Consider the following 11,822-nt stretch of genomic DNA (forward strand, 5'->3'; position numbering starts at 1 on the left):
ATTGACTCTGTTTCATGTCAGTGCGTTGTTTGTGTTTCGTGTTTATTGTTTTGTTAATTTATTAAAACACTCACTCCCTGTACTTGCTTCCCGACTCTCAGCGCACTCGTTACAGTGCTATTGAGGCTACTGTAGACTATTTGGTGACATTAATATATTTAGTACAGTTTTATCTAAAACCTTTTCAATGTTTTACTATTTTTATTTTTATGAAATTCACTGAGGAGGATGGTCCTCCCCTTCCTCCTCTGAGGAGCCTCCAATGGTATGTATGTGGGGAAGGATAGTTTTACGGCCCACAGTTTCTAGTGCTGCTGCTTAGATATAACTCAATGTTACTGAGGGATGTGTACCTATTAAATACCTCCCCCCTAACCTGTCCCCCCTACAGATCAAGCTTCCTGTGCTGATGTTGGGGCGTTCGTCAGACCTGAGGCCTGGGGAGTTTGTGGTGGCCATCGGAAGCCCCTTCTCCCTCCAGAACACAGTTACCACAGGAATAGTCAGCACAACCCAACGAGGGGGCAAGGAGCTGGGCCTACGCAACTCTGAAATGGAATACATTCAGACAGACGCTATTATCAACGTGAGTCTGTGAACACATGCACGCACATACACACACATCATAAAGGATTGTGAACTGAGAACTGAAGTAATGTTATTTTCTGTTTACAGTATGGTAATTCAGGAGGCCCTCTGGTGAATCTGGTGAGAATACTGTTTGTTTATTGACAGCTATACAGTTTTTGTACATGTCTAATAGACAGCAGATAATGTGTCTGAATGATGGCACATAATATTTTGAGGCTGTATGCAACTGTGTGATTGCGTGTAGGAGTGTTACAGTGTTATTAGTGTGTTACTTTGTTTATGAGTGATTCTGGTCAGTCTGGTTGTCAGACACTACTTGAATGACTTTGTTATTGATTGTGTTATTGAAGGATGGTGAGGTGATCGGGATCAACACTCTGAAAGTGACGGCTGGTATCTCATTCGCCATCCCCTCCGACAAGATCCAAGAGTTCCTGACTGAATCCTACGACAGACAGTCCCGAGGTAGGATGCTAAATCCCTACGGTCATCCTGTGTGTAACATCTTAATATGTCCCATTAGTGTAAGGTCCTGTCTACACTCTTATCCACATGTTTTGAGGATAACCATAAACACTTAGACATTTTGATTCAAGCCCCTTTATAACTAATCTTAACCCATGGCCTAGCTTCAGAATCACTCAACTATCCTCCAAGTCGAAAGGTATACCCCATTGCAAACCTGGTGGTTTTCTTGTTGTTGTGTTTCCTTAGGAAGAGCTGTGACAAAGAAGAGATACATTGGTGTGAGGATGATGACACTCACCCCAGCGTAAGTAGATCCTTAGTCACTGGTTATACTTGTAATGAAAAGGATAAAGATGGTACTTTTCTTTTTTAGGACCGTCAACTCCCGATACATGCAAAGACAGATTTGAGACTGTGAATGTGTACACTAAACTGGAAAATGCAGTTATTCAAAGCTGTCAAAAAGAATGTATTTGAACTGGACCTGGTGAACTGCATTTCAGTTTGATACGGAAAACAGAGGACTTCTTCTTAAAACGGAGCACCTCTTCCCCTTCACTCTGTAGGTTAACCAAGGAGCTGAAGGTGCGACACAAAGACTTCCCTGATGTTACCTCTGGAGCGTACGTCATGGAGGTGATATCTAAAACGCCGGCCGCGGCGTAAGTACAAACTAACAGGGATAGTAGAAACTCACTCCATCTCACCAACAGTGGAGGTTTCTTATGAGTGTGAGGACAAGTTGTCTGACTTTTTCTGTGCTAAGGGATATTGTCTTTGGCTCCTTCCGCTGACTGTACACATGTTTCAAATTTATATAGACCCTCAACGCCCAACTCTCCCCACACAAACTCACTCACATTCACACTCTCTCTCCAGTTTTCACGTGCAAATGCACACACACACACACACAAACACCCTTACTAAAACATTGCTGAGACTCACTTTAAAATTCTTGTTCACCCACTCAAGAATCCCCTCCCGACCACAGTTCTACCAGAGAGGGGTTGGGGGACACTGAGGTCAGCCATCCCCTTCCTCCCTCAAGCAGCAAGGGGTATGCTGTGGTTTTCCTGGGACCACTCACCCAACCCTAGTACACTCTCTGTGTTTCATTGGAGATATAAGTGTTAGTCGTATTTTCCTGAGTAGTATGAGGGGAATGTGGAAGTGTGGCTGTATTATAAGTGGTGGTGGCGGCCTCTGTTCACGTGTGTGATTAGAGAGTAGTTGTGTGCAAATTGGAGGCCTTGATATCACTTCTGGTAACCGCTCCAGTCTTTGTGCAATTTCGTTTTACTAGAGTTCTATTCTGGGTGTGTTTGGTCTATGGGAGTTGTAACGATTGTCTACTTCTTCCTCCTCCTCGGACGAGGAGAGGCGAGAAGGATCAGTGGACCAATATGCAGCGTGGTAATTTGACATAATGATATTTATTTAAAGACGAAGACGAACACGAAAAAACACTTGAAATGAATTACAAAATAACAAAACGAAAACGTAGACAGACCTGAACAATGCGAACTTACATAAAACGAAGAACTCACGAACAGGAAAAATGACTACACAAAAGAACAAACTGACAAACAAACCGAAACAGTCCCGTATGGCGCGACAAACACAGACACAGGAGACAACCACCCACCACAATCAATGTGAAAACACCTACCTTAATATGGCTCTCAATCAGAGGAAACGAAAACCACCTGCCTCTAATTGAGAACCATATCAGGTCATCCTTTAACAAACATAGAAACACATAACATAGACTACCCACCCAAACTCACGCCCTGACCGTCAAACACATACAAAATAACAGAAAACGGGTCAGGAACGTGACAGGAGTGTGTTGCACAAAGCAGTCTCCACCTGACTTACTGTAATTATTGTGGTCTTAATGAAGGATAATTGAAAGGGGTCAATTTGTTTTCATTTCAGTTCATTGTAGCACTAAGGCATCATAGAATGTGTGAAAGGCAACAAGGCCGATGGAATCCATTCTTAGCTGATTGTCAGTGCAATAAAGACCAATATTGAGTCTATACCTTAAAAGTACCTTAAAATGATCTTATAGCTAGGACTGGGCGGTATATTGTATTTTACTATATATAGGGTGTCCACCAACTCTGCCCTGAGTTGTTGAATATGTGCTTTGGTGATGACATTTTCCTTCCTTATGTTATAAAATAAATTTTACCAAGACAAATATGTTTGGAATTGTTCAGTCGGATCTTCCTCTAACATACATTACAATTATATCCAAAAAGTCGGATTTCATAACCTAATACATCCCATAATAAGCACCTAGCTCTGTTGACAGAGCGACACCTAGCTCTTGCCAAAACTTTTGAGGATTTTACATTTTGTGGTCGCCATCTTCCAAGTTCTTTCCGCAGGTCGCAAATAGCAAGATTAGCATGACACAAGCTGAAATAAATGTAAAAGGCTTTGAAAAGAAAAAGCTTGCGGTACGCTCAGTGCTCTTAATACATTTCACAGAGATGTGCTTGTTTTGTGACAAGTCTTTGAAAAAGAACAGGAACTTCAAATGAATATGAACAGTGTGTACTAAAATATGTCTCAAATTCGACATCAATATTGTTTTAATGGTGCTTTCAAGACAACTGGGAACTCGGAAAAGAATGAGGTCAAATCAAGACATCAGTGGTCTTCAGGTCAGAAAGTCAGAAAGTCAGAGCTCTAGAAAGATGGCAGATTTTCCGAGTTGGATGACAGTTCAAACAATTTTTCCCCTTCAGAGCTAGTTTGTCCAGTTGTTCCCCATTATCTTGAAAGCACTGAAGTTGGAAGTCAGAGATTTCCGAGTTCTCAGTTGTCCCCAGTTGTTTTGAACGTGGCATATGTCCTTCGGATTTGAGAAGAAATATGACGAGTTCAATGGTAAACCTGTCAGGTAGCCTTATGCCACGTTCAATACAACTGGGAACTCAGAAATAAACAAGCTCCGACTGGGAAAAATAGTTATGAACGGTCATCCAGTTCGGATTTCCAAGTTGGAAACTCTGGCTCAGACTTTCCGATCTGAAGATCACTGACATCATGATTTCAGCTAGTTCCCAGTTGTCTTGAAAGCACCATATATTCACACAGCATCCAAGCCTAGCCTAGATGCTAGTTTCCTGAATTTTTTAAATAAAAAATGTACTACTTTTTTTCTCTGGCCCCCATTTAGTCACCTTAATTTTGACAATCCAACAAGGGTAAAAATGCCAATAAATCTTGAACTGATTATGATAGAGACATGAGGTTTGAACCATTGGTTTTCTTAAAGGATTATCCACAATTAACATATTTTTCCAATTTGTCAAAAGATTCGATTTTGATTGGACAGCCGGTATTGATGCATGGACTAGTTTGGGTTTTTATTTAACCTTCTATAACAGTATTTCAATGTTTGGTTTGTGCCCCCTGTCACTCAAGGAGAGGGCAGTTGCTCAACCATGGAGTCACGAGCACTTTCTTGCTGTTCACTCTGAAGTCTGCATGGTCAGATAGATGCAACAAGATATTGGCGACGTGCTGCTTTCTACAAGCATTCTATAATTACACTATTATTTTATGTATCTTACTGTCTACCAACTAGTTTGTCTTTTCTTAGCAAGTTGTGGCTGAAATAAAGCTTGTTAGCCGCTAATGCCAATTGCTAGTTTGCTGTCTAGCTAGGTTGCTAAATGTACAGTACTGAGAGCAGTGTTGTAGTGAATGGTGTACGCAGGTATGCGTACACTCACTTCTTAATTACCACTATGCGTATCAACGTAGTGTAGTAGAGGTATACGCCATATGAATTAATAAGTCTGATGGAACATTTCAGAATATTTAGCTTAAAATGTTGATAAACTATTATTTCTACATATTTTCACTGCAGCAAGGTTCACAGTGGTAGGCCAATCCGCAAATGTTCCAAAATACAAATAGCAGGAAAACAGTGTTCTAAAATGCACGCCGCACATGGAAGTGGTTTCATGGACAGAGATGTAAATATGATATCCATTAGAACTATCATGGGTTGCTAACATGACTAGGATAATGCCCTTGGCTGCTGGACAATGAAAGAAAGATGAAAGAAAACCAATAGAACGCATATAAGTCATATAAAATAATTGCCTCCACGTTTCTATGGTGCACATTTTGTCTATAGGTGTAACGTTCGTTGTCGGAATGAGAAGGATCTATTTATATTATTTATTAAAACTGAACACTGAGACAAAATAACAAAATGGAACAACACAAAACAGTTCTGTCTGGTACAGACACAAAACAGAAAACTACCCACAAAACACAGGTGGGAAAAAGCTGCCTAAGTATGGTTCTCAGAGACAACGATAGACAGCTGCCTCTGATTGAGAACCACACCCGGCCAAACACAAAGAAATACAAAACATAGAAAATGAACATAGAATGCCCATCCAAATCACACCCTGACCAAACCAAAATAGAGACATAAAAAGCTCTCTACGGTCAGGGCGTGACAATAGGCTAACGTTACTTTGAAGATAGGTAAGACATTCCTCATAATATGAAGTTAAACAATGAAGGAACCGGAAAAATATAGCAGTGCTAATGATAGACCTAACCGTCTTCTGGGAGATGGAAAGGCTTTCCCCAAAACCTTATTAAATGTTAACTAGCTACAAAGTAGCCTATCCCTACCGGACAGAATGATAACATGATCATATGCATCAATCAAGTAGCCATTTGTTTTGCAAACTCCATCTCATGTGCTACAGACACACTGAAAACCAAATAAGTGCTAGGTACCTGCACACTTGAATTAAAGGGTAACTACACTGTCACGATCGTCTATAGGAGAGAGAGATGACCAAGGCGCAGCGTGTGCAAAATACATCTTCTTTTATTAGAAGAGAGGAAAAAACACAAAAAAGAACACTATACACAAAACAACAAACGACCGTGAAGCTAATGACGTAAGTGCATGGACAAGCAACAAACGTACAACATAGACACAGACAGACAATTCCCCACAAACAGCTAAAGCCTATGGTTGCCTTAAATATGGCTCCCAATCAGAGACAACAATAACCAGCTGTCTCTAATTGAGACCCAATTCAGGCAACCATAGACTTTCCTAGAACCTACACTCAACCATAGACACAGCTAGACACCTTCACTCAACACAAACCCATACACTACACCCAACACCCCCTTTACCATATAACCACCCAAAACACAAACATTCCCCATGTCACACCCTGACCTAACTAAAATAATAAAGAAAACAAAGAATACTAAGGCCAGGGCGTGACATAACCCCCCCCTTAAGGTGCGAACTCCGGGCGCACCAGCACAAAGTCTAGGGGAGGGTCTGGGTGGGCTTCCTTCCAGGGCGGCGGCTCCGGCACTGGTCGTGATCCCCACCCCACCACAGTCACTACCCGCCTCCGTAGCCTCCTCCAAATGGCCACCCTCCACCTTAACCCCACCGGACTAAGGGGCAGCACCGGACTAAGGGGCAGCACCAGGGTAAGGGGCAGCACCAGGGTAAGGGGCAGCACCAGGGTAAGGGGCAGCACCAGGGTAAGTGGCAGCACCGGGATAAGGTAGCTCAGGACAGAGATATAGCTAAGGACAGAGAGGTAGGTCAGGATAGAGGGGCAACTCCGGACTGAAAGGCAGCTCCGGACAGAGAGACAGCTCTGGACTGAGGGGCAGTTCTGGATTAATGGCCGCTCTGGGCTGAGGGGCAGCTCATGACTGGCTGACGGCTCTGGACGCTCATGGCTGGCTGACGGCTCTGGACGCTCATGGCTGGCTGGCGGCTCTGGACGCTCATGGCTGCCTGGCGGCTCTGGACGCTCATGGCTGCCTGGCGGCTCTGGACGCTCATGGCTGCCTGGCGGCTCTGGACGCTCATGGCTGCCTGGCGGCTCTGGACGCTCATGGCTGGCTGGCGGCTCTGGACGCTCATGGCTGGCTGGCGGCTCTGGACGCTCATGGCTGGCTGGCGGCTCTGGACGCTCATGGCTGGCTGGCGGCTCTGGACGCTCATGGCTGGCTGGCGGCTCTGGACGCTCATGGCTGGTTGGCGGCTCTGGCAGATCCTGGCTGGTTGGCGGCTCTGGCAGATCCTGTCTGGTTGGCGGCTCTGGCAGATCCTGTCTGGTTGGCGGCTCTGGCAGATCCTGTCTGGTTGGCGGCTCAGGCAGATCCTGACTGACGAATGGCTCTAGCGGCTCGGGACAGACGGGCGGCTCTGACGGCTCGGGACAGACGGATGGCTCAGACGGCGCTGGGCAGACGGATGGCTCAGACGGCGCTGGGGAGACGGATGGCTCAGACGGCGCTGGGGAGACGGATGGCTCAGACGGCGCTGGGGAGACGGATGGCTCAGACGGCGCTGGGGAGACGGATGGCTCAGACGGCGCTGGGGAGACGGATGGCTCAGACGGCGCTGGGGAGACGGATGGCTCAGACGGCGCTGGGGAGACGGATGGCTCAGATGGCGCTGGGGAGACGGATGGCTCAGATGGCGCTGGGGAGACGGATGGCTCAGATGGCGCTGGGGAGACGGATGGCTCAGATGGCGCTGGGGAGACGGATGGCTCAGATGGCGCTGGGGAGACGGATGGCTCAGATGGCGCTGGGGAGACGGATGGCTCTGGCCTGAATAGGCGCACTGTAGGCCTGAACTGGAGGCACCGGGCTAAGGACACGCACCTTCAGGCTAGTGCGGGGAGAAGGAACAGGGCATACTGGACCCTGGGGACGCACATTAGGCCTAGTGCGTGGTGCCGGAACTGGTGGCACCGGGCTGGGGACACGCATCTCAGGGCTAATGCGCGGAGCAGCAACAGGGCACACTGAGTTCTGAAGGTGCACTATAGGACTGGTGCGTGGTACCGGAACTGGTGGTACCGGGCTGAGGGCACGCACCTCAGGACGAGTGCGGGGAGAAGGATCAGTGCATACAGGGCTCTGGAGACGCACAGGAGGCTTGGTGCGTGGTGCCGGGACTGGAGGCACTGGGCTGGAGACACACACCACAGGGAGAGTGCGTGAAGGAGGAACAGGGCTCTGGAGACGCACAGGAGGCTTAGTGCGTGGTGTCAGCACTGGTGGTACTGGGCTGGGGACACGCACCACAGGACTAGTGCAAGGAGCAGTGACAGGACGCACAGGACTCTGGAGACGCACAGGAGGCTTTGTGCCTCTTAACCAGACGGCTAGCACGCACCTCAGGATGAGTATGGAGAGCTGTTCCCGGTGACATTAAATCACCAACACGTTCATTCGGACGGATGCCGTGCCTCATGCACCAAACCAATACATCCCTCATAACTCTCTCCTCCAATTTCTCCATTAACTCCTTTACTGTCTCTGCGTCACTCTCCTCCAAATCCGCCCTCACCGGCTCCTTACGGTAAACAGGAGGAGTTGGCTCACGTCTCCCGACTGACCCAACTAAACTACCCGAGAGCCCCCCCCCCCCAAGAAATTTTTGGGTTTGACTTACGGGCTTCCAGCCTTGTTTCCGTGCTGCCTCCTCATATCTCCGCCTCTCTGCTTTCACTGCCTCCAGCTCAGCTTTGGGGCGGTTATATTCTCCTGGTACTTCGCGGTACAGAATTTCCTCCCAATTCCAATAGTCCTGTGTAGGTGGGTCCTGTTGTTGTTTCACACGCTGCTTGATCCGATTCTGGTGGGGAATTCTGTCACGATCGTCTATAGGAGAGAGAGATGACCAAGGCGCAGCGTGTGCAAAATACATCTTCTTTTATTAGAAGAGAGGAAAAAACACAAAAAAGAACACTATACACAAAACAAACCAAAACAACAAACGACCGTGAAGCTAATGACGTAAGTGCATGGACAAGCAACAACCGTACAACATAGACACAGACATAGACAATTCCCCACAAACAGCTAAAGCCTATGGTTGCCTTAAATATGGCTCCCAATCAGAGACAACAATAACCAGCTGTCTCTAATTGAGACCCAATTCAGGCAACCATAGACCTTCCTAGAACCTACACTCAACCATAGACACAGCTAGACACCTTCACTCAACACAAACCCATACACTACACCCAACACCCCCTTTACCATATAACCACCCAAAACACAAACATTCCCCATGTCACACCCTGACCTAACTAAAATAATAAAGAAAACAAAGAATACTAAGGCCAGGGCGTGACATACACTCAAAAATCAAACATGTTTCTCATGTTTTTTCCAACTTTAAAAGTGGTCTCCTGATGTGGTTTAAACATTGTTGTCGACTTAGAACATTACATTTAGTTGTTTTTCTATTTTAAAAAAAGTGTTGCACAGTGTGGAAGTGACAACAAAAGTGCAAAACAATGGATTAAACTGCTGAAAATATTTTTGGGGTTTGAAGTTGGATTGAACAGTATGAAACAATTAGAATGGAGAAAGCCCCATTGAAATCACATATAATTTATGTGTTGCCACTCTTGGGTCTTGGGTAATGAACTACTAATAAAGCATATTTAGAACTTTTATTATTCAAAAACATAAAATACTGTAAAAAATGTGAAAAATATTGTGATTTGATATTTTGTCCATATTGCCCAGCACTATACCTAACTGTTCCATCCAGCATGTTTCTTTCTGTAGTTCTCATTCTGATGTGTCCTTCTCTTCTTAGTGGGGGTCTGAAAGAGCATGATGTGATCATCTCCATCAACGGCCAGCAGATCACCTCTGCAACCGACGTCAGCACCATCATCAAGAAGGACACCATGCTGCAGGTGGTGGTTCGCCGTGGTAACGAGGACACCATCATCACCATCACTCCCATGGAGATCGACCCATGACCCCCCCAGCCCCACCAATGAGTTGGTGCTCATTACCATCACCAATAGACCTTATATGGACGTGTGTTTTTAATCACGCCCCATGGAGTATCTGTGGCCTTTAGGGTTTTGTGGCACCATGCGTCCGGCCAGGTTAAGACCGCCTTGGAAAGAAACGGTTGTACAGAGCATCTCAGCAGAGTTGTAATTCCTCATCCATGTGTATTATTACACTTTTATTATTATACGCTTCTACTACTGTTTACTGTTAAACACAAGCCAGTTGACCTGTTGTGATCTGCTTGTTTTGTTGTTTTATACTGACTGATTGTTCAGATGGAGGCCCACCATGGCAATCTAAAACAATGTGGAGAGCAGCTCTGGGCGAGTTGTGCAATTATTGTTTTCTTAATTCCTTACCTAAGTACTGTAGTTTTATGGTTTGTTTGTCGATGACATTTACGAAGAAGAGAATAAAGACTTGTAACAGCGTTTTATGATTGTAATTTTAATGTTGGAAATGTAAGGATCAACATGCAGTGCTCACGTCTCTCACTCACAATCTTTTTCAAGCACTCTCTCTCTTTTTCTCCGTATCTCCCTCACTTACACACACACTGTGATGGACTGCATCCTGACTGAGATTAGGTTTACAATATTTTATTTGAGTGAGTATGAGCTTTGCCATGACACACACACTCACGAGGAAGACACAGTTGATGTGGGGCTGTTTTTTTTATTAAGTTGTACTGCCTTCATAATGGTTTGATAGGCTGACCTCACAGGGAGGAGAATGGTCAACAAATGTGATCCAGATGAGGTCCTACGGATGATGAGACACTCACATGAAGACACTCTACCCAAGTCCTTTCCCAAATACATCACGATGCAGTCATACTATTAAAACTCCCTGCCATCACTTCATAGGCATAGCCTACAGGCATAACATAATCATGTAAGAGGACTGGTACACATTCTAGACATCATGGCAAGCAGGTTATGGGCAGGACATGATTACAGTAAACTGGCCACTGTATGCACTTGTGTGTGTGTTATCATAAATACAATAGTATTTTGGGTATAGGGAACAACATGTTATATTATCCCCAAAAGTGATCGTTTTCAGTTGATATAGGCCTAGAATATACCTGATTTCAGTGAATGAATACCATTAAAAGGATATATCCTTGGGCATAAATGACAGAGACCACTTGAGCCAACCTAGTGCAGTACAGATGTTGTGGCTCAGGATTGTAATCTTCCCAATGCAGTATTCACAAGTTACACATCAGAGTAAAATATATAGGAGAGCTGATCTACCATGGTACGTTAGATGTGTATAAAGAGTGTGGTAGCGAATTTCAATAACAGTAAAAAGGAAATGCAAGTTAAGCAACTGCTGCCATCTAACGGTTCTATGAAGCATTACATCCTTGTACACAATGAAAACACTTAATGGTGGATTCAACTTTACTTTTTTTCTCCATCACACAGATGTTTGAAAGTGTTCCATTGATAGCCTTCACATCACTCTGCAAAAATATTGTTCCAGTGGGGTTGCTAACTGACCCAGAGACAGTGAAAACATCAAGCACATGTGACTCCCTAAGTCTAGTGGAGTATTCAGCTGTGAAGGGCAGGGTGTGCCTATGTCAGAAGCCAGGGGTTGTGTCAAAACATTCAGTCATACGGGCCATGACGGCATTAGCTCATGCCTCTTGTGTATTAGCCCTGCTGTGTCAATATGTGTTAATTGGCTTAGATTGGTTACATGTGTAATCAAACTCAGAGATGGATTAAGATAGAAACATTTGGCTAGACCTAGTGTAAAATGTTGTATTTTAAATGTATCTACCTAGACTAAGCATTGTCCATGTCTAACCCAGAAATCATTTTAGTTTGATCATATAGTCCTCAGACTTGTTAGCCTGATGTAGTATCTATAGGTCAGAGGAACTTATG

The 11,822-nt window shown here is 45.0% G+C and overlaps 1 protein-coding gene across 2 annotated transcripts in view; it reads left to right on the forward strand.

The window, feature by feature from the left end:
- LOC129836399 (serine protease HTRA1A-like) overlaps window positions 1–10,352 on the forward strand; it is a 40,958-nt gene extending 30,606 nt beyond the window's left edge. For both annotated transcript variants that reach the window (XM_055902505.1, XM_055902504.1), the window contains exons 4-9: window positions 392–586; window positions 676–708; window positions 942–1,056; window positions 1,306–1,363; window positions 1,626–1,721; window positions 9,713–10,352. In XM_055902505.1, coding sequence (XP_055758480.1) covers window positions 392–586; window positions 676–708; window positions 942–1,056; window positions 1,306–1,363; window positions 1,626–1,721; window positions 9,713–9,881 — 666 coding nt within the window. In that variant the 3' untranslated portion in view covers window positions 9,882–10,352. The remainder of the gene's footprint in view (window positions 1–391; window positions 587–675; window positions 709–941; window positions 1,057–1,305; window positions 1,364–1,625; window positions 1,722–9,712) is intronic.
- The last annotated feature ends 1,470 nt before the right edge of the window (window positions 10,353–11,822 follow it).

The sequence above is a fragment of the Salvelinus fontinalis genome, chromosome 37, assembly GCF_029448725.1.
Source record: "Salvelinus fontinalis isolate EN_2023a chromosome 37, ASM2944872v1, whole genome shotgun sequence".
NCBI classification, from domain to species: Eukaryota; Metazoa; Chordata; class Actinopteri; order Salmoniformes; family Salmonidae; genus Salvelinus; species Salvelinus fontinalis.